This window comes from Vicia villosa, linkage group LG3 (genome assembly GCF_029867415.1).
Source record: "Vicia villosa cultivar HV-30 ecotype Madison, WI linkage group LG3, Vvil1.0, whole genome shotgun sequence".
NCBI classification, from domain to species: Eukaryota; Viridiplantae; Streptophyta; class Magnoliopsida; order Fabales; family Fabaceae; genus Vicia; species Vicia villosa.
Genome location: NC_081182.1, coordinates 81,485,552 through 81,510,177, shown reverse-complemented (window position 1 = coordinate 81,510,177; position 24,626 = coordinate 81,485,552). Strand labels below are relative to the sequence as shown.

Genomic DNA, 24,626 nt, shown 5'->3' with positions numbered 1-24,626 from the left:
TTACACTTGGAGCATGATATAAGTTGAGAAGCTCCTAAGTGTATGAGAATGAATTATTCATTCTTTTCTCTTCTTTTTCTACACATATGATCTTTATCTTTTGGGCCTTGTTGTTATGTTGATCTGCTAATTTTATTCACATATTCTTTCTTTAGACTCTCCTAATCATATGTGAATATGTCTTGCTATGCTCTCTTAACACATAATAACCTTTCTGGTTGGATTTCAATATTTTTCTTCATTTATAGAATCTGAATATAGATTCGTTGAAGATTGAAACCACTCACAGTACAATTAGTCGTTGAATGTTGAAACTACTCATAGTGTTATTAGTCGTTGAAGTTTGAAACTGCCATAGTACAAGTAGCAGTTGAAGGTCTTTAGCTAGACCACGTAAAGTGAAGTCTAAGTACAACTAGCATAAAGACGTTGAGATGAGCAGAGTACAGTTTGTAGAACAACTGAAGAGATGGGATCTTGTCAATGTTACTTTCTTGAATATACACAAAGTAATTATACGTTGTCACAAGATCCTCTTAAGATAAATTCTGACTAGAGACTTATTGTATACGTTTGTTAAAGCTTGAGTATAATCATTGTTATCTTGTGTACTTAACTTTCTGAATCAGAGGCTTCTTATAGAATTAGTTAAAGCTTGATCAGAAGTTAGAGTATGTCTTTACAACCTGGTTAGAGTGAGACTTCAGAGTCTTGAGTTCACAGGTTCTGAGTTTTCCTTTATCAGAGTCTTGATCAGATCTAATCTGATCAAGCTTTTAGAGTTGTTGACTTGATATAGACAATATTCCTTTAAAGCATAGACTTCAGATCTGCTGATGAAGCTTGTTCAGAAGTTGTAGAGTCATTCCCTATGACAACGTCTGCTTGCTTCAAATGACTCCAGTCTTTAGATATTACTGGTCTTTAGATTTCCTAATAAGCTTCATCATATCATTTGAGAGGATTGAGTTTGACTTCTCTAAAGCATGAAGTCTTGGTTTTGATACTTCTGATTCATAACAGCTTTGCATCTCTCTTGATGATTCTTCTAAGTGTTTATCTTGATTTATATCAAGGTTAATGTCTTTAAATTCTGCACACCTGAACATCCATTAATAAATCGCTATAGTTTTTTAAATACTATGTTATCATCAAAATTTTCTAAATGTCATAACAAATCTTGTTCCAACAAAATTCACCATTAATAGTAAAACATTGAGGGGTGATATCTAATTCTTGAAAGATGTTAGGGTTTCTATCCCTTACAAAAATATGTCATTGATAGTTTTGATAGGGAAGTGACATTTAATTTTTATATATATATATATATATATATATATATATATATATATATATATATATATATATATATATATATATATATATATATATTGTTATTTTCATTAACAATAAAATTAGCTAGCTACTATCAACCAACCATGTGGTATTGTGCGATAAATACTCTAAAGCGGATCTTCATAGCATATCCATTCGCGTGTCTATATATTTATATTATATATGTTTCGATTGTCATATGTATGCAAGAAACATCGTAAGGTGTCATTTTAGGTAAGTATTTGGTAAGCACTAATTGGGAATTAATAATTGAATAAGTATGGTTATGAGCAAGTTGTTGGTGTTGAAGGGAGCAAAACAGTGGGTTGGTTTAGTTTTCATATGAAATGGTTCTAGTACCTAGACTCCATCATTTAAGGTTGAATATGTAGATAAGTACTAGGAATATATTTTCATTTTAAAATCAAGGTATCTCCGGGCGACAAAAATATAAACAAGTTTTATAAGGTAATTAATTGAGATTCAATTAAATAGTCATTCTTCACAATCAACTTTTATTTTTATATAAACGGAATATACTTTATGCTCAATCTAAATATTATAAAATTTAATTTTTAAATAAAGGGTAATGCTGACGAGTGCTCCAGGCACTGGTTAAGAGATTAAAAAGATAAGTTGAGCATTGTTTAATAAAGTAAAAAAGATAAATATTTTCTTAAAATATATGTATTCAATACATTGAAAACATAAATAATTAACTTTTTTTATAGAATATTATATCTATTTAATACATTGGATATAGAATAGTTTCTTTATAAAGAATGTTTAACCAGTGTCTCTGGAGCACTCGTTAGCATCACCCTTAAATAAAATAGAATTATAATAGGTGTCAAAATTTACTCTAGATAATTGTTTGTTTAAGATTAGATTCGAATCAGTTGAACTAGAAGAATTGTCTTCGTAATTATAATTACAATCACAATTATAAAAAATATTTATTTTGTTATGAGAGAGATTTTTTTTTTTTGAAATCTTGTATCTGATCATACGACCGACTAATTCAATAGGATCAATTCTAATATCCATTAGAAGGGGTCTCATTTAAAATCATAGCAAAGCTCTGTATGGACTAGCTCAACACAAGGGTTGTTAGCATCTAGCTGAATTCGTGTTATGAGATAGGTTGATTATGTGTTTACAAATAGGCGTAATTCAACTCTACAAAACCGACTTGTAAGACGATGATTGTTCCATTTATAAAGACATATTCAGACTATTTATTGTTCGATGTGAGACTCTTAACAGGCCCTCTCACGCCTAGGAATAGGATTGGACCGAAAACTAATTAAATAAATCATTTTAAAATACATTTATAGATCACAGTTACTAACAAAATTTATTTAAATATTATTTTTGTAATTTTAATATATCCATTTAAAATCACCTAGATCATAGAAAAACACATCGAAAACTAATTAAATAAATCAATTTAAAATACATTTCTAGATCACAATAACTAACAAAATATATTTAAATATTATTTTTGTAATTTTAATATATCCAAAAAATATATATGTTTTAAAACCAAATTAAACCGTTCGGTTCAATTGGTTGGAGTTGGAAACTGTAGTGACTCCGGTTCGATCAGCCATGTAAAATCGTAGGTGGGTCGGATTGAACTGTTCAAAATCATTCAGATCAAAGAACCAGAGCCGATTTTATAAAACTGCCCAGTTCAAAAAATATATATTATTGGACAATTTTAATATTTTATTATTAAAAAATTAAAAATAATTATTATGCTAGCATCAATATTTAAAATATTTTTCTTTTAAAAAACTCTTCTTTTAACACAAGAGTATCACAAATTTCTAAAATATATTATAGCTTAGTTTCTTTAAGCATACTATTATATCATTGATCTTATAATATTAAATTTGTAATGAATTTTTAAAATAATTTTTTTATTAATTTGTGAACGATATGCACTTTATTCATATTTATATTGTTAATTTATTTAATAAACGTACAACAATATACTTAATCGGTTGAATTAAATAAATCCTAAATTAAAAGTTTTGCTAGTTTGATATTCAATCCAATTTTTAAAATATTAACATCGTGACCAAGACTTACACATTTAAATATGAAAATGATTGTTGATAGATTTGTATGCTTAGCTCCATTTTTACAAAGAGAAATTAAATTTATCTTTTAAAATTTATTCTATGTTAATACTAAGTTTTTAAAAGTTTGCCGTACAATCAACTTTTAAGTTTTGAACATATTTTCCAACACAATTTGACATGAACTATATATACAAACGTAAAACATTTAACATTAAATTCACTTCTAACCTAAATCAGTTTATATTATAAATTGATTTAAAATTTTGTATATCATGAGCATTATTTTTATGGTTTATCTTTCGGCTCAATGTGCATCCAGCCAGCTTTTGTTAATATATTTGTAACCACACTCACTTTGGAGATTGCAGAAAACGCCAAAGAAAATGCTTATATGGTTGGCGTTTTAACTTTTACTTAAAAAGAAGAATAAACTTTTAATGAGTAATAGCACTATATATTTAACACGTACAGAGTACACACCACACACAGACTGCTTAATAAGGAAGTATTTTTGGACTTATGCCAACATTTCTAATGCTTTGGTTTCTTCTTTTCAAGAATCTGCATTAAAGCTATTTTGCACTCAGGAGTTTGAGATGTTCAAAGAATTTTTAAATTAAGCATTTGAATATAAAAAAAAAATTGTTATTAGGTCATTCCACTTTACAATAAAAGGAATTGAAATCTTAATTGACAGTTGGCATCGGAGAGAAAAAATCATTAAAAGAAGATTTTTATTTTATTTCATCTTCAAAATTATTAAAAATTACAATTGAGAAACCTAATATTTAAAGGCCTAAGATAAAAAAAAAAAAACAATTAGATCTGTTTGCGAGTTTGGAGAGGAAGGGAGGGAAGAGTTTTCGAAAATATGAAGAATTGAGTGAAAAGAATAAAAAGATTTTGGGTATGAGGGTTTTAGAGGTTTTGATTTTACTCAAAACACCAAAAACCCCAAAAAATGTGGAAACTCAAAAATTGTATTGAACAGGGTTTTGAAGGGCTTCCATAAGTTTTCCAAATATCTTTTGAATTGTTATACTACTTTGAAAATTAAAAATTTAGTAATGATAATGACTCTTTTATCATTCTAAACAACATCATTTTTTCAAAAAATGTCAAATATTTTTCTATATTTTTTAAAAATTTCGTTTTCGGAAGCCTTCTCCTCCCCTCCAAATTCGCAAACATAGCTTTAGAGAATAAAACTCTAGCCAACTAATTTAACATTTTACTTGTCAACCCAAATTATACCTGACACCCCCTATTTTTCATTATTACAGAAATATTTTTGATAAAATGAGAACAATTTTTTTCGAATGAAATTTTTGGTAGTTCATTTGAAATTTTCGATAAATTGTAATTAGTTTAAAAAATTTTAAAATTTGTGATAAAATCCTGTAAATTTTAAAATTTCTAACAAAATACTAGAAATTTCGAAATTGCGGGTAAAATCTCCTGAAAGTTTTAAAATTTCAGACAAAATCTACAGAAATTTTCAAAATTTTTGGTAAAATCTCCCGGAAATTTTTGAAATTTTCGGTAAATTCTTCCAGAAATTTCAAAATTTCAGATAAAAATCTCACTTTTAAAAAAAAAAAACTTTTCGGTATGTGCTTTAAATTTTCGATATCGCCTAGAAGATTTCAAAAATTTTGGTGAAAACTTTGAACAAGGTTATTATGGTCTTTTCAAACACTTTGGGGGTGCCAGATATAAGTGTGGAATAACAAGTTAAATGCCCCACCTAATTGGATTAATTAAATGGGCCTAATTATAATTAAATGGGCCTATCAATAAAATTAAAACAAAAAATAATTACAATTTAACATTCACTCTCAAACTCCAATGATTGATACACATTCTAAGTTTGAAAATCAAAGAATTGAAGGAATTAAGATGAAGAAGCTTTATGATCAATTGTGCAACTTAGTTTTTGGAATTGATTGGCATGGGGTTATGGTCGGTACTGACTTTTTAGAACTCAGGCAAATATTAAAATGAACCCCTAATAAAAAATTGAGCAACTAACATTGAATTTTGATTTTCCTTTTTTAGGTTATGTTTTTCCCTTTTATTTTAGGGAGAGAGGAGGTCATTGTGTCAGACTCAAAGGGAAGAGTGGTGGTTGTGGTTGTCGCTGAAGTTGACGAGGGCACGGTGGCTGGCGCGTGGGAGGCGAAGGTTCGACTGTGAAGAGCTAAAAAGGAGATAGATATGTGAAAACGTGAAAACATAATGAGGAAGAAGATGTGCATTTTATATTAGTATCGATGCAATCAACGCATGGTCGTCTCAAACAATTTGGAGACCTTGTTCTAATTTTAAAAGCGAGTCTTCAATAAAAACCATCGTTTATTTAACTAAAAATTAGGGATGATAATCACTTTAAATTAAATTATTTTATTATACTATTATAAAACAAAATCTAATAATATATCTCTTTATAAAAAAAACCACCAATAGTTAAGTGGTATATCTTATCATAAAAATTTTATAATAAATAATTTAGTAATATAATAATTTTTTAAATATTTAGTTATGAAAATACATATTTAAATTTTACATTAAAGGTTAACGATTAAGAAATGATTATATATAAATATAAAAGCAAAAACTAGAAAATTATTTGATTAACTTGGTTGATCTTTGTAGAACTTGCATTTTTCAATTGCATGGTTTTAATTCCATTTGACATTATTTTTTGACAATTTATTAAAAATTTATTAAAGTTATATAAATGATGGAGTCAAGATTCCAACACGCGACCCGACCTTGTAGCAAAACATTTTGTCCATTGTGTTGCAGATGTAATATATTTAAATTTTTAACATACTGTATATATAATCATATTATTATTTAATTTACAAAGCCCATCACCAAAAATTTCGAGGCCTCATTTTTTTTAGGCCTTGGACCGTGAGTCTGGTTGCCCTGGCCAGCCATGCATGGGTGAATAATATTTGCTTGAATATATCTCGTATTAAATGGAAATTCATTTCAATATGTTTTGTGCACTCGTGGAACATCTCGTATTAAATGGAAATTCATTTCAATATGTTTTGTGCACTCGTGGGACACCGGATTAGTGGTGATATTGATAGCATTTGTTTTATCATGATAAATTGTGACAAACAAAGGATGGGATATACAAAAGTCTTATAGTAAATAAAGCAACCATTAGGCCTCACAGGATGTGTTAGGCAACACTTTATACTCGACCTCTAAAGAAGAGCAATAAACCACCAGTTGTTTCTTGGTTTTCTAGCTGTTGAGGTTGCTTCCAAGAAAGAAACTAAAACCAGTTTTGGAACTTTTGGTGATGGGACATGATCCCTAATCCGAGTCGGTGAAACCTGTGAGGTTGAATTTGGAGTCCTTTCTGAAATAAAGACCCGTGGAGGGAGCTTTTTTGAGGTACCAAATGATTCTAAAGGTAGTTTGTAAATGAGATTGTATTGGTGTGGACATATGTTGGCTTAATATGCAAACTGAGTAAACAATGTAAGGACGAAAAATTTGTAAGGTATGCTAGTTTACCTATGATGTTTTTAAACTGAATGGGGTATATGAATAAAGGTTTAACAGTGTTATCCAATTCGTGGCATGGGTTCATGGGCGCGAATACAGGCTTGGCTCTAAGAAGATCAATATTCTCCAGCAGGTCAAGGCAATATATGTGGTGGCACAAAGTAATGCCTTTAGAAGATCTAGCTATATCAAATCCTAGAAAGTATCTTAAATATCCAAGATCTTTGATGCTAAACTTCTTGCCTAAAATTCTTTTAATTGTTGAAATATTAGTGATGTCTGTACCTACAAGAATCAAGTCATCCACATATACCAGAATAATAATAAAATGATTGTTGGAACTTTTTGTGAAAAGAGAATAATCAAATTTGGATTGAGAAAAGTGGTGTTAAAAAAATATAGCGTCTCTAGAGATAAAAACATTTCTATTGGCAAGGTAATACATAATGGAACCCTTGAGACTAGATTTAATACCTACATATATACATTTTATAGACCTATAGTATAATTTGGTCCTATGGAGAGTATGGCTACAAGCATAAACTAAATAGTTAAAAATCTTAAGACTAGAATAATCTAGAATAACATTATGAAGCAAAGTAAAAGGACATTTGTAATTGAGTAATTTGTAAGGTTATTCGATAATGATATGGAATGCATAAGACAAAACATATGACCAATGTGTTTTGGTTAGATTGAAATAGGAGAGCACAGGTCACCCCAAGGAGGTATTGATGTATCCTTTTAACTAATCCATTTTACTGGGGAGTATTGACACATGAGGTGATGGATACCTTGAATTGAGTCATATTATTTTTAATGAATTCTAGTCCATTATCAAATCTTATGGTCTTTATGGTATGTTAAACCGAGTTTGAATGAAAGTGAAAAATGATTTAACTAAAACAGAGGTTTCAAACTTAGTTTCATCGAAAAATCCAGCAACAATGACTAAAATCATCAATGATAGTGAGAAAATAGGCTTAAATAGTCCTTTGATCCCTGTAAGTTGGCATGTTTTTTTTTTCCGTCTCTGTATTTTTATTTTTGAGTATAAAGTCCTTAAATGTTAAATTTCATTTGATTTTAGTCCCTAAAGTGAAAATCCGCAGGAAAATCTGCAGGTTTCCTGCGAATTTTCCTTCGAATTTTCCTGCGGATTTCAATTTTAAGGACAAAAACTAAAAGGATTTAAACATTCAGGGACCATTTCCAAGAAAAATAAGATACAAGGATGAAAAATTAAAAACACGCTAACTTACAGGGACCAAAAGACTATTTAAGCCTGAGAAAATATTTATGTCCAAGCATAAAGGGGGTGGAAATAGGTTCCCAAGGATCCATTTCAATCAGATCAAAATAGTGATAATATTTAGTAATAATATCAAGAAAAGATAATCATTTTTATTTAACATGAAAGCAAGTATCACAAGGATCAGAGGATTTATGCAAATTGTGTAAAGAAAAAAAAATATTGATATGAAGCAAAGTTTCATAAGAAGGTTGTCCTAATCTATTGTGCCACATGGTATAATTATTGGGCATGTGTTTATTAGGGGTAGAAATATGTTTGGGAAACAAATCAGTATTGATAGTAGGGAAAGTAAGGGAGTATAAGCAGTGGCGGAACTGAGGGGTGACAGGGGGAAGGCCACGACCACCCCTTTAATTTTAAAAAAAAAATTATATATTGGAAAATACGAAATTAACCTTTTGTGAAATCTAATTTTTTTTACCCTTATTTGAAATCATGCTTAGGTTAAAAAATACAGAAGATAAGAGTTTCACAGTTCCACCTTTCTCTTCGGCGTGTGTGTGTGTGCCACCGTCGGAACCGAAAAAGTGCCACCGTCGGAACCAAAATAGTTAAAATTGTTTTATTGCATCTTTTATTCATCTAATCTAACAGGTAATTTCTTGCTTCATCCATGAATCATGATGGGGGTTATAGATATTACCCCCTTTTAGCTTATTACAGCGGCGGAATTAAGTTAACAATTTTTAATATGGATGTATAGATATTGTATTGCCCCTTTTTTAATGAATAGGTTCTATTTAGTTTTATTGGTATACTCTTTTGTTTGGATACTGTATTAGTGAATGAAAATAATCTCTATTTGTATTAGTGGAAATTATTTTCATATAATGTGTGTTTGGAAATATACAACAACTTGAATATGGTTATGAAGAAATTAGTGTTATCATATTTTTGTTTACATTAGGATGTTTTCATTAGTGGAGGAATCAGTTTGAATACTTTTTATTTTTGTTTGCATTATAAAGAAATTATTTTCATATAAAGAATATTTGTATTAGTAGAAATTAGTGTTATAAACTTGAATCTGATTAATTGATTATTATATCATATAGTATATTAAGCTGCTACTTTCTACTGCCTGCTTCTACAATGTCATGATATAATGCGGCTCTTCTTTTCATTTTTGGTTGTTGGAAAAGAAAACATATATAGTATATAAATCTGAATTATGAAGCTTGATATAGTTGATTAAGTTTGAATTTTAAATGATAAAAATATGAAGCTTGATATATAGTATATAATCTTTGTGTTGAAATTTGAGGTTTTGGACATTTGTTTATAGTTTATTACAATTGGTCTTATTTATAATTAGTTTATAAAGTTTTTATCTTTTAATTTATATATATGTTCTCTAAATTAATATATATACGTTCTCTAAATTTATTTTACGTTAGCGGTCATCCCAAAAAAATTTATCTGGCTCCGCCATTGAGTATAAGTCTTGATGTAATCTAGTTGCACCAATTTTCATTAGGCTATGGGCCCCTTGTATGAGATAGTGAGTAAATATAAAAACTAAAGCATAGGTTAAAAATATGTGAGTTTAAATGCATATATTCAAATAGTGTAAGAAGAAGGAATATACAAGACATCATGAAGATAAAAAAAATTTGAGTGAACACTACTATAAATATTACAGTTTATGACAACATTTTCACCTTACATAAAAAAACACCGAGGTATATTACCTTAACGCGCCATGTTTTTTTCTTTTTAAAATGAACAAACTATTTCGTCAATTTTTGTAGAAAATTGAAGGGCAAACCAATTCAAGTTATCCAATTTATGTTTTAAATTTGTTTATCCATCAGTTTTGCTAGAAAATTAAGGGTAAACTAATTACAGGCTTCAAATTCCGGCAACTTCAGTTTATGTTTTTAATTAAAAAATAAGCCATTTTCACCTCAATTTTGTTTACTAATTATAGCTAGCTTAGCTTGTAGCGTTCAATTTCACTTACCTAACAACATATACTAAAAAAACACCCACAGAACCCTAACGAAAAGCTCTAAATAACAAGAGCCCTAAACACATATCATCCTCCAACTTGTGAAAAAGAAAGGAAATACGAAGATGATATGTGTTTTGAGCTCTTGTTCGCTTCTTCTTCTTCTTCTTTTTCTTTTTCTTCTTCTTCTTCTTCTTCTTCTTCTTCTTCTTCTTCTTCTTCTTCTTCTTGACTTCACTTCTCTTCACTTCTTCTTCACTATTCATGTTACATTATCATTGTTGTTGTTTTTATTGTTGTTTGTTGTTGTTGAGACTCAAAACCTTAGAGGTTTAATCTTGTTTTTTTTTAACTGAGATTGATGTTATATGATGTTATTTTTGTTTAAATAAATATGTTATACGTTTATTGAGATTGATGTTATAATTTTATTATTGGTGTTGTTGTATTTTTGTTGAGAGATTGTTTTTAAGTTGTTGTTTAATGTTAGTTAATGTTTAATGTTAGTTGTTGTTTAGATTGAGATAATGTGAATGTTGTTGTTGTTTATTGTTGTTTTTGAATTGTTGATGTTATTCTTATTGTTGTCGTCTAGTATTTATACTAGAAATTTATTGAAATCTATATGTTTATGGTTTAGTTGTTGAATTTGAGTTTGAGACTAAGATTATATTTTTTGTGATTCCTTATGCATCCCTCAACTTGTTCCTTTAAACATGTCAAGAGGACATTATAGTGGCAAAAAATATAGTTGAGTTTATTATATCTAATATTGATTGTTTATTTCACTAACCACTCTTTGAACATGTAAACTACTAAATTGTTTTTGGAAATAATAATGTGAAAAATTATGTTGTATTTGAAAAACATCTTATACTAATAAATGTTTTTTTAGCATTCCGCAATTCATCATTCATCTCACGTTCTTTAATTGTTAAAATCTCTCCAACACTTCTATTTTTCGTTCAACTTTCTTCCACACTTGTTGAATGAACAAGTATGGAAGTGTAGTTCCTTTTAGATTGACTATATGGATTCACTGCATTTTGCAAAACAACAACATTCAAAAGTGTTCAAAGTGTTCAAGATTAGTTTAGCTAGCTTAAGCTATATGGAGGTACATAAGGGACATGTTGAACTCAATGTTCCAACATTTTGGTACGACATATGGGCCCAGCACTATAGGTCAATGTTGTGGCATTTCAGAATAGTTTGTGGTCAAAGATTGGATCAGATTTTGTTATTATTGGTTTAGAAATATGATTAGGTGATTTATTTGACAGATGGATGAAGATCAATTTATATTTAAATGAGGATTTAAATTTGAATTTGAATTGTAATAAATCATACTGTGTTGGAAAGATTTATGGAACATATAGTATCCAACAAATTCTGCATTATTTCTGGACGAAATTATATCAAATATCCAAGGAGAAAAACCCCAAATTATTATGCTATATAAGGAGCTCAAAACTACAATGGAAAGCGAGCATTCATATTGAAGATTTTAGAGTGCTAGGTTTACAAGAGTCCTTGTTTTTTTGTGTACATCATTTTATGTTTCAGTAACTTAGCATAGTTGTAGGTTTGTCTATTTAAGTTGTAAATCCAAGATCACTCATATTGTTTAATTGAAATTAATCACTAGGGTTTAGTGATTAAAAAACTAAGGGGTTAGTGTTTGAAATAAAAGAAAGTGAGATGATGTCTTATATTTATGGGGAGTCTTAAATAAAAAGTCATTGAGTAGTGTTAGGAAGAGGCGTTGAAATGAGCCTTGGACCAATATTTTCAAAAACCTCTTCTCCAAGAATGGGCATCTCCCATTAGATCAGAAGACGACTAGAAGACCATATGCGCCTCGAAAGAGACGGGTTTCACCAATATGAAGCTCTCTAGAAAATCACCCCAGTCATAAGTGAAAGAGATGAACCAAGGTACTTTGGGACGGAGAGAGACCAATCCTTGATCCCGATCATCATCCAACAAATTATGAGCCATTGAGAAGAGGTCAAAGAAGAGCCCCAATGAAGGCTTCTAAAACTAATACATGGCACAAAGCTAGAACACCAATATGAAGGCCTAGGCTCCATGATGAATTTGCGAGGGGGAAACCTTTAGGTGACTCATCACAATCACCTCAAAATTAGAGAACCGTAGACGCATCCCTAATATGATAAAGAGACACTCATATTTAGGAACCAAGCAATCCTCAAAAGTACTGCACACCCTCTCAACCGGACATACAGGCAGTATCACCCACTCCAATGTATTGCCTATTATGTTATTAGCCTGAGTTACGGCCTTGGTAGTGTTCACGACAGAACGAGTCCCAACTATTTCAGCGTCCACCCAATGTTACCTACTTGCATTAGCCGACTCTAATAATCAAATACCCTTACGGGCCAACACATTAGCTAAATGATGATCATTGGGATTCACCTAAGATAGGGCGTCATATTTCCATTTACACTAAGTGACGCGAAATCTTCGCATCACTAGGGTCATAACCAATTCACTCCCAGTATGTTTGAACAAAGAAACCTGTGTGCTACCACTTTTGACATGCAACCTCTATTTTTGCCTCAGTTAAGACAGAATGAGGCATCGGTCTCTTGACAAGGCTTTCACTCCTATCAAATTCCATAAACAATTTGGATTCTGAAGTATTCATGGAGAGAGTGTCACTTGACAGAGATTCTCCAGAAAAATTTTCCACTTATGAACTATCACTTAATATGATGATTCCTAATTCAAAACCCCCACTAATAAAAAGGACAGAATGTGACCCAGACTCCATTTCCCCCATCGAAGATGAAGAAGCATTACCCTCCTAGTCACTCTCGGCGAGAACATGGTTACCACTCATCGTAATAAAAATTCAATACAAACTTGAGAAAAAGTTGAGGAGAAGTGAATGTACCTATAATTAGGAAGATAAAGACTCTGAAATAAGAAAGGAAACTGAAAATGTGAAGCTTTAGCACTTCAAAAATAATAATGTGAAATTTAAGTAAGTGCTCTCAAACAAGAGGGAAAAACTTGAAGAGACAAGAGAAACTCAATTAGTGAAAGAGCTAAAACGTTTTTCCACGTCCTCCCTCTATCTTTATATACAATAAGGAAATCAAACAGATTGGATCAAAAGTAAGAAATAATGATAGATCAGTGGTCATATTTTATTTAGGGAAGACAACCACACTTGAGTGTACTCAAATACACATAAATATGTGTCACATCACCCCCAAATCTTTTCAAATCACATGTCATAGAAAAACGACGAAATGTTTCAATGATGGGACTGCATTCAATGTTTACGTTTGTTAGAACAAGATTGAGAATCTTTGTTCAGAATATAGTTTTGATGATAACAAACGTATATTTTGTGAGTAATAATTTTTCTTACTAATGATTTAAATTGAGTGTGCAGATACAATGACATAGACCTTTACAACATACACAACAACTCAATCAGAAAGTACATCAGAAGCTTCAAAGGAAATGAACAAGAAAAATCAGCTACAAGAAGTCTTGCAACTTCAGAATATCATGCACGTAGAAGATCAGAAGTTCTGAAGTTACAACGCAGTGACATACAAAATACAAATAACAATAGAAGTCACTTGTGAACCAATGAAGAAACTACAACTCAACATTCAAATTGAATAAAACACAAGAAGCTTAGAATCAAAGGAAAAAGCCGTTAGAAACATCATCATATGCAAAATGGATGTAACATTTAAAAGGAACAACTCCCAAGGTTGATTGAAGAAGCAACCCACATGCAGCTTGTTGAAAAAAACAAAAAGAAAAAAGCAACACGCAAGCATTTAATGTGCTCTCCAAAGATCGAGATAACATATACAATCTTAAGGGTATAAATAGAAGAAATATTCATCATAAAGTGTGTGGCTAAGAAAGATGAGAGGCTCAAAACCGAAACATCACTAAAGTGATTAAAAGATTAATTGATGTAATCTCAATCACCATCCTGAGAGAAGATCAAAACAAGAAGCAATCTTGAATAAGAACCGATGTTCTTAATCTGCTTAAAGAAAAGGAGAAAAGATCAAAATAAGAAGCAACCTTGAATAAGAACTGATGTTCTTAATCTGCTTGAAGAAAAGGAGAGAAGATCAAAACCAGAAGCAACCTTGAATAAGAACTAATGTTCTTAATCTGCTTGAAGAAAAGGAGAGAAGATCAAAACAAGAAGCAACCTTGAATAAGAACTGATGTTCTTAATTTGCTTGAAGAAAAGGAGAGAAGATCAAAACAAGAAGCAACCTTGAATAAGAACTGATGTTCTTAATCTGTTTGAAGAAAAGGAGAGAAGATCAAAACCAGAAGCAACCTTGAATAAGAACCGATGTTCTTAATTTGCTTGAAGAAAAAGAGAGAAGATCAAAACAAGAAGAAACCTTGAATAAGAACTGATGTTCTTAATCTGCTTGAAGAAAAGGAGACAAGATCAAAACAAGAAGCAACCTTGAATAAGAATTGTTGTTCTAAATCTACTTTGAGAAGAATTAAAGATGAAGATTAAACCCAGAAGCAACTTCAAGATAGAGCTGTTGCTCTAAATATGCTTAACAGAAGAAGTGAAGACAAAGACCAACTTGAAGAAGTACTCAACACTGGAAGACAATGTTCTTACTCTACTTACCACCAAGAAGTAAGAATCTCGTCAGAAGATGCAGACAAGAAGATTTCAATGATTATTCAATTAAAACGAATTACTTGTCATACAGTTCGTAACTAGAATATCTGCTTATTAAGAAGCATTATGTTAAAATCAATTTAAGTTGGTAATGATGCCTTGAGCGACCAAGATAAGGTTTGATGCTTAAGAAGACAATGATGGTAATCATTGTAGAAATCTCTTGGATACCGGGTGAAGGTCAAAAGTCCGGGAGTCAATGGATGTTATATTTGGATCTGATCACTGAACAGGCCATTGCAGATAGTCACGAGAAGTTGGCTTGTGCAGGTTACTAGATTAATGAACGTTATATCCAGATGGGATCACTGAACGGTTCAGTTATCTAGGGGTTAGTCACTCGCGGGTAGCCTGTGCAGGGTTAGTCACAGTAGTTGGATGTGCAAGTTGTTAGTCACGACGGAGGATCGTGCAATTGTAATTCGTTTGGTTATAGTGGATTAAGACCTCTATTGAGAGGCAAATCACCTGAAGAAGGTGGAGTGGAGGTATCCTTATTCAGAAGGTGAACCAGGATAAAAATAAACTTGTCTTTTACTTTATGCACAATTCGTTTTAACTTAGAACCTTCACGCATAAATCCTCAGAACTGTACTGAGACAAGTCAGAAGTTCTGATGATGCAAAGAAGTTAATAATGAAAATTTCATTGGTTATGCAACTCCATTCAAACATGCTTCCGCAATGCAAAAGCATATCCAGAAGATGAGATACTCAAAGAAAGAAAAGAATATTAAGAAAAGGGAAATTTTAATTGATAAAGAACACAATTCAATCCCTCCCCCTTTCTTGTGTTTTTCTCCACCTTCAATTGGTATCAGAGCATCGCTCTGTTATTGATCTCATGATCAAACACTTAACCGTGTAGAGAGATCCAGAAGGAGAAAAACCACACCGAGCAGAAGATCAACGACATATTCCAACACTCGGTATAATCAGAAGATGTCAAGGCAAAGATCTTAATACTCTGTGCACATCATCTACCCATCATAAGGAGTTTTGGGATAAATATCAAATCTGAAGAAGCTCAAGACATCAGAAAGAAGAATGTGTGCTTAATGGAAATGTGCTTAAATAAAGACCTTCAGGATCAAAGCTGACTTATGCCAAGGAGTCATCTTCAATTCATCAGCCCTAATAAAAAAGGGAAGACAAGAAGAGAACAAGATTCTTGAATCAAAGACCAGTCAGAAGTATTACACCAGAAGATACTCTCACTCACTGTAGAAAAGAAGAAGGAAAATGTAAATCTCACAATCAAACAAGGAGTATCAGTTTGAAGGCAAGCCTATCCAACCCAACTCATCAGGTCCAATTCAAGACTCATCAGGACTAGTCCAAAGAATGGAGACACAGAAGAACAAGACTAAAGCAGAAACAGACAGAACATCTGAAATTGCTCTCTCTCTCTCTCTCTCTCATGAAAGACATGAAGAACAATTATCTTCAAATACGGTCAGATCCTTCTAAAACCTTCTCTTGTTGCTATTTTGCTAACTTTAAAATGAGTTTATTAATAATGTGCATAAATCTTTCTTGTATGTCTAGTATTAATTGTCACATGCTCTTCTAGCTGTCAAATTCTCCATGCATGTGATGTAACCTTAAGTTAATTCTTAATCTCTGTTTTCACCTTAAGCCAAACCAAATAATAGAACAAAATGTTCACTGGTTTCTCTTAGAAGTTCTTATTAACCTTGATAGGATAAAACAATAAACCTTTAAGACTCTAGAAGAAAAGAACAAAGTCGTGCTGAGAAACTTTTTAACTCCTGTGTAGAAGATCACAGGACAAAAGTTTCGGTGCGGTGTCACACTAACTCCAAAACATTAACATGTGAGTGAGTTTATAAAACATCGCACGTGCAAGGAACAGTGATAAAACTCTAGAAAACTTTTTAGTCTACTCTGCCGAATAAATACCTTGGTAAAGGGATCAAGGTGCACATTCTTTAATCTCCACTTTCTCTATCACATATCTTAGACCCTAATTGACTTAGGCGTTGGAGTGCTAATCATGCAGGTACCCCCTAGGTCCACAGTATCGGAGATAGAAACACCATATCAATACTGATACCCCTGGTTCAAAAAGCATTATAATCACAACCTTTAATCAACGGTGTCGCATCCACGAAGATCATTTGAAGCTCTGTTCCACCGTAGTTTCCCCTATCATCATCATTTTTGGTTCCACAAGGGAACAAGTGTCATGAATCAAACCCAGCGTAATACTGATGTCATAAAGCCATCATACGCAACTGTTACGATTCTCAATCAAGTATTATACTAGAATTGTATTAAAAAATTTCTTTGTTATAATTGACGTTGTTGTTATAGCTAATGATGTTGTTACACTTAATGTTGTAACTAGGATCTATGAAACTTTTTAACATTAGATGTATTAATATGTTTAAATGCATACGTTGTTGTTATTCCTAATGTCGTAGTTATAGTTGATGTTCTTGTTATAGTTGATGTTGTAAATATGAACTATGGAATTTTCATCGCATTTGAACTAATAATATGCTTAAATACATATGTCATTGTTATGGTTGACATTGTTGTTATAATTGATGTTGTTGTTATAGTTGATGTTGTAAATAGGAACTATGGATTTTTCATTGAATTTAAATCAATAATATTCTTAAATACGTATGTCATTGATTTTTTTTTGTTCTAGCATTTAGCTAACATTATGAATTTATACTTTTTATGAAAACATAAATTTTATTACTAATGAACTTCACTTGATAATGAAATTTGAATCTGAAGTGACGGCTTATGAATTTTAAAATGAGTATAGTAAGAGAAGTGAATATGATATTCATCCCGAATATGCAAATAAGAGCATAATAGATATAATTTTGACTTCAAGAAAATTCATATGCTTCAAAGAGGGTATACGAGGTGTTGACAAAAGATGTCCTTTAACTAGGGATCCTAGAGCATAAACAAGAACATGATATAAAGTGTGTATAGTATTTCACTTGATCTAAAGACGGGAAAATATTAGTTTGTTAATTTTCTTTCTCAACATAACCACACTCTTCAACCTCCAAAGTACGTTCATATGATTTGCTCTCATTGATGCATATCTGAGTCACAAGCTTCACAAATTATATTAGGAGATGAATCTATATTAAGACCAAAATATTAACAATTATATATATAAAGCAAGCTTGTGGGATACATACGGTTGATTTTACAAGAAAGGGCCTCAAGAATTACCTTGAAATCAAAAGGATTCACTCACTAGAGTATGGTGAAGTTAGTGATTTAATGATGTATTTTAAACATGAAAGTGAAAATCCCTTATTCTTTTTTGAATTTCAAATGGTTGTTGAAGAGAAAATAACAAATATATTTTGAAAAGATGCTCAAATGATAAATGATTATGGATACTTTGGAGATGTCATTAGTTTTGACACCACATACAAGAAAAAAAGGATTGGCGACCTTTAGGAGTATTTTTTAGACTTAATGACCACGAGAAAACAAACATTTTGGAGTAGCATCATTAAATGATGAAACAATACCTTATTTTCCAAAAGTTATTTAAAACCCTTCTCAAAGCAATGAATGGTGAAAAGCTTAAAACCATTCTAACAGATCAAGATGATGTAATGGCTAAATATACTTCTTCAGTTATGCTAGAAGATTTAACAGATTGTGCACTTTTCATATAAGACTAAACTCTCAAAGGCATGTCAACCATTTTTATCAAAAGAGTTCAAAATTTTGTTTGGACTTTTTAGCATGCATAAATCTACTAGAAGAAAAGGATGAATTTTCCAATGCGCGGAACTCTTTACTTGTTGATCATAATATTTTGGAAGGTACGTTGTTGCATACAATTTTTCTATTGAAGGAAAAATAGGCATGGATTTACATTCGTCAAACATTCACTATAGGTATGAGATCTACTCAAATAAGTGAGAGTTTTAATGATGATTTAAAAATCCATTTGATATCATATTTAAATTTGGTAAATTTTTTACACTCTTTAAAAGGGTTTTCAATGGTAAACGAAACAATGAGTCAAAAGATGAATATGGGTCAAAATGAAGAAGACTTGTATGCTCATAAAAGCTGGAAATATTTACACTCTAAGAATTTTGTAGGAATTTCAAGAGGGATATGAAGAATATTAAGATTCTTGAATAAGGGACTTGAAAGAAGGTTGGTATGTTGTAACAAATAATGATAATGCATAAGAGAGGAGAGTAAAGTAAACTTAATGGAACAAAAAGTTCTTGTAATAATCGTAAATTTGAGACATGTGGTAGCTTATGCAGTCATACTTTGAAAGTTTTTTATTTCATGAATATTAAGGTGATTTTCAAAAATGATATCCTAAAGCGGTTGAAAATGGGTGAAATTTTGAGAAATAATCAAGATTGGAAAGGGGGTACATTGAATTATACATAAAAGCTTCTTTTTTAAATGATACAATGAGTTATGTTCTTGAATGATTAGATTGATCAATAAAGCTTCTGAAACTCATGAAACTTACACATTTTTGTCTAAATATTTTGAAGCGTCTAACAAAATAATTAATGATATGTTGGCTAAAAAATATATGAATGAAGAATCAAATGGAACAGTTCATGTATCCATATCAATTGGAATGATAAAATTGACAATGTGGACATTGTTGGCATATCAAAAAGTATATCATAATAATAAAAAAAACAAGATAAATCTTTGGTTGAGAAATTAACTAGAAAGACAAAGAGATACTTTAAAAAAAGAAAAGAAAAAAGGATCTCCAGAAAATTTAGAACAATTGTTATCGGTAAGATATTTATCAATATATTAAACATTTTTTAGACATATAATTCATTTACCTCTTGTAATATTTTGCGATAACAAACACAATTCAAGTGACGCGATGAAGCTAATTTGCTTAAGCGACAAAATCAAGTCAAGTTGGAAATGAAACTTAACATTGATCTAAAATCTAGATGACACAATGAAGTCAAATTGACACATTAAAATTTCACAACTTTTTGTAGACATAAAATATTTAAAAAATTTAAAGTATTTGTTAAGAGTCATATACTTATGTTTTTTTTCTCATCAATATAATACATGCAATACATATTTGTACAAGATGGTATTCATATATATGAGTTGAAATTTTACATCAAATGCAACATGCAAATAATTTTGTTTGTAATGTCTTAATTTATTTCTAACTATAGCCAAGTTGAGCAAAAAATCATAAATATAAAATAGAAAATCATAAATGAAAACATAAATAGTTGTCTGTCTATAAACATTTACCATCATTGAAAAAAAATATATGACGTATCAAGCAAGATTAACCGAATCATTACGAGAAAGAAGAAAAGTTTCAAAATTTACAACACCTGAATCTCAATTCATCAAGAAGATGACGAGGAAGCTACATTAATTTTCTACAACAACTACTGTTTTTTAGTTTCACATTCTTGAGAAACTACTTTTGTAGTTTTGGCCAATGAATTAACAGTTACACGACAAGTAACCTTGTATGTCATTGACCCGCTATGAAGCAAGCTCAATTTCATTTGAGCTTGGACATTAATTGATAAAGAAAATGTAACACGCACTTTCTTCTTATCATTTTTCTTGCTTTCTTCAACTTCCTTAGGCAATTTTGTTGTTGAGCTTTTTAAAGTTACGTCAAAATTTGTTGAATTTAGATTGGCTTGAGAGAATGATGGATAATCACCTGAAGCAATTTTTTTATTTTTTAAAGAGAGTGAAACATCTCCTCCTTCTGTATATAAAATGTCCACATTTGAATTAGGATTTTGGGCTTCTATTGTGATTTTGTATTGTGAACGGGGTTTGCTTTGTAAGAGAAAGTGTTGGATTGAAAACTTTGGATCCGTTGGTGTAAGTACCATGGAAAAAAGGCCACCTAAAACACCTCCAATCAAAATGACAATAGCGAGGAAGATGATGATGAATACAATACAACAACAACGTGTCCGATTTGTCTCCTTAGTGGGAGGTTTTCGATGAAGCTCGGCAATACGAGCATTTTCGGGTGGTGGAATGCGGTAGATTTGGTCCTTAGGGACTTGGACAACATAGGTGCCATGGCCAATGTCAGGTAATTGGGGTTTAGAATCATAATATTGTGGAGGAGGTGGTGGCGGCGGTGAGGCCCGCTCCTCCATGAGAGTATGAGGAGCGGAGGGAGATAGGGAGGAAAAAGACGGTTTTGAAATGAGAAAATTGTATTAGAAAGGAAGAGAGGGTGGAATTTGCATGGGGAATGGAAGTAGGTACTATGCATGAGAGAAGATAATTTGTGATTAGGAGAAAATGGGGTAAAGGTTTGGTTGAAAAAGTAAGAGGATGAGGAGAAATCCTAATATTAGAGTGATTAATGATAATTTTCTATTTTATTAGTATATTTTGAGCTGCTTTTACGGGTTAATATTTTTTTTTAAATTAAAATTTTTATACATATTGATAATAGGATATTTTTCAAATAAAAAAATGAAGGAATTATATTTATATTCGTTTTAGTTTTGCTAGACTAAACTTAAAGGGAAATGGCCAAATATTTTCTACATGGGTCAATAATCAAATGAAAATAAAAGGGTATTGATATCTGCACCTTACATTTGAACAACAACGAAATTAAAGGTTTCTCTGTTTGTACTTTTTTATTGAGGTAAATATGTTTGAACTTTTTAAAGTAAAAAAATAAACTTACAATCAGATTAAAAAATATTTATCCTACATCCATAAAATTATTCATTCACTACTATATTTTAAACAAATTGATCGATTTTCCTTTGTATATATACTTAAGCTCTCAAATTTTTAATTTTTTTTAATTGATCTGATGAACAAATGAGAAAAGATAGAAAATTATCCTAAATTATATACCAAAACACTCAAAAAGTATCTATTACATGTATATTTGCTTATTAAAATACTTCGTTGTGATGTATCCGAATTGGATACGTTCTCAAAAAATTTACGAATAAGAGTTTTGATTTGTATATGACAATTTTGTCTTCACTAGATTACTTTAAATTAAGTAATCTAATATGTCATTTTTTTTCACCGAATTATATATTTAGAGTGATGCACAAACATTTTGTGCTTCACTATGAGTAATCTAATATTATAGTGCTGGAAAATAAATATAATCACGCGAGTCCAGGTGTTGTTATGTAGTGCTGTCGTAAATGTGTTACTTATAATTACAGTCATGGGACATTTGTTATATTCTAAAAAGCGCGTGCGGTATCACAACGGTTATTTAATCCAACAATTATGTTGTGAAAACAATGCCAAAAACAAAGTATAATAGGGAACACAATGGGAAGCAAGAAGGACAACAAGGAATTGGTTATAACTGCTATTCTTTACTTTCTCTTTGAATAAAGATTACAAGTGTTACAAGAAAAACAAATAACCCTCTCTCCCTAAATTAGGATTTGCAGTATGCAATGATGAGAGACTAGTATGTTATTTATTATAAACCTAACATACTAAACTAATGGACTTTTTCACAAATATCCATTACAAGCTAACTTACTGCTCAAGCTAACTTAAACAATTGGACATAACAAACATGCCCAATTCGATATACTAACAACCCTAACATTTTAAAATCCACATACTAAAACAAACTTCAACTACAGTATATAGGTCTTCGACACCAACATGTGAACATACTTCGACGGCATGTATAAATCCTCATCAGGATCGTTTCATCTAGATCACCATACAAGAACGCAGTCTTCGCATCTATCTATTCCAGTTCAAGATTGAATTTTTTCACCATGGAACGCAACATTCAAATGGACCTATGCTTCACAACAGGAGAAAACACATCATTAAAGTCGACACCTTCTTTCTGAGTGAAACCCCTTGCGACCAACCTTGACTTGTATCTTTTTGAATCCACTCCTTCGATTCCTTCCTTCACTTTAAAAATCTATTTATAGTTGACTAACCTTCCCCCAATAGGTTTCTTGACTAGTTCCCTAGTATGATTATCATGAAGAGATTTCATCTCATCATTCATGACCTTCAGCCATTCTGTCTTATTCCGACTCCTCATAACTTCCTTATAGTCTCTAGGTTCTTTGTCTAGAACCTCACTTGGACAGATTAAGGAATAAGCTATAAGATCTGCATGCCCAAGTCTTTGAGGTGGCTTGATGACTCTTCTCGACCTATCTCTTGACAATAGGTATTCATCGATAATTTCCTCAACTTCCTTAGCATCTTCTGCTTCTTCGACTTCATCTAGGATATACAATTCAGCATCAACATGCTCCACCTCAACAGGAATTTCTACATGTTCCAACTCTTTGTCAGATATTTCAACATCATCAATTTTCTTAAAATCATCTCAACTTCATTGAAAACTACATCTCGACTAGTGATACTCTTCTTTTGACCTGGCTCTAGGCACCATAGCCTATAAGCTTAGACTCCTTCAGAGTATCCCATAAACATGCATTTTAGAGCTCTAGGTTTGAACTTGTCTTGCCTAATGTAAGCATAGGCTACGCAGCCAAATACTCTCAGTTTGTCAAGATCTGGTGGATGTCTCGGTCAAACTTCTTCAAGTGTCTTCATATCTAACGCAGTCGAAGGACATCTGTTTATCAGATATGTTGTTGTCGAAATAGCCTCAGCCCAAAACACCTTCTTTAACCCAGCACTAGTCAACATGCATCAGAATCTCTCCAAAATAGTTCGATTAAACCTTTCAGCCAAACCATTTTGTTGTAGAGTACCTACAGTAGTTATGTGCCTTGCAATACCAGAGGCAGCACAAAAACCGTTGAACGCCTCAATGCAAAATTCAAGGCCATTATCGATTCTCAACCTCTTGACCTTTATGTCAGTCTGATTTTCGACCAGAGTCTTCCGACTTTTGAAATTCTCAAAAGTTCCATCCTTAGTCTTCTGGGATGAATACCCATAATTTTCTGAAATAATCATCTACTATGGATAGAAAATACCTTGCTTCTGATTGTGATGGACACCTTGCAGACCCCTAAAGATCAGTATGGATGTAATTAAGGGATCCATGTGTTCTTTGTTTGCCTTTTTTGAACTTAAATCTGTAAACTTTTCTAAGTACACATGGTTCACAAAACTTCAGCTTTTCGACTTTGTCTCCCACAGGCAGATTTTGTTTTCCCGATTCGACCATACCGCTTTCACTGACATGGCCAAATCTCATGTGCCAAATTTCTGTTTTCGACAAAGGTTTCGTGGATGCAATATTTGTCGAACCACTTACAACTTCAGCCCCAAGGGGATAAAAATCCTTGTTCCTTCACGCCTCTCAAGACTTCCTTCGACCCCTTCATGACTCTTAGGATAATTTTCTCTCCTTGGAAAACATATCCTTTCTTGTCGAATTCACCAAGAGAAATGAAATTTCTCTTCAAATCAGGAACATACCTGACTTTAGTCAACAACCTTATTGACTCATCATGGAGCTTGAATCTCACTGATCCCACACCTGCAATATTGCAAGCTTTATTTTTTCCCACCAATACGAATCCAACATCTTGATCACATAATTCCTCGAAACAAGTATTTGTTTGGAGTCATGCGCCAAGTGCAACCTGAATCCATAATCCACTCCTTGCTCGAGTCACTACCTGAAACCACAAGAACATCAGATCATTCGAAATCATCTTGAACA

General features: G+C 31.6%; 1 protein-coding gene and 1 pseudogene across 1 annotated transcript; one reads left to right on the top strand and one right to left on the bottom strand.

The window, feature by feature from the left end:
• The first annotated feature begins 17,694 nt into the window (after nt 1-17,694).
• On the top strand, nt 17,695-19,771 carry LOC131658410 (protein FAR1-RELATED SEQUENCE 5-like; annotated as a pseudogene).
• A 421-nt stretch (nt 19,772-20,192) lies between these two features.
• Nucleotides 20,193-21,202, bottom strand: LOC131656196 (NDR1/HIN1-like protein 13). The gene has a single exon (XM_058925958.1). It carries the CDS (start codon nt 21,109-21,111, stop codon nt 20,371-20,373), a length of 741 nt encoding a protein of 246 aa, XP_058781941.1. The 5' UTR covers nt 21,112-21,202; the 3' UTR covers nt 20,193-20,370.
• Nucleotides 21,203-24,626: the final 3,424 nt, after the last annotated feature.

Bases quoted from the DNA above. Each gene is read 5' to 3' on its own strand.
- LOC131656196 (XM_058925958.1), bottom strand. From the start codon at position 21,111: ATGGAGGAGCGGGCCTCACCGCCGCCACCACCTCCTCCACAATATTAT.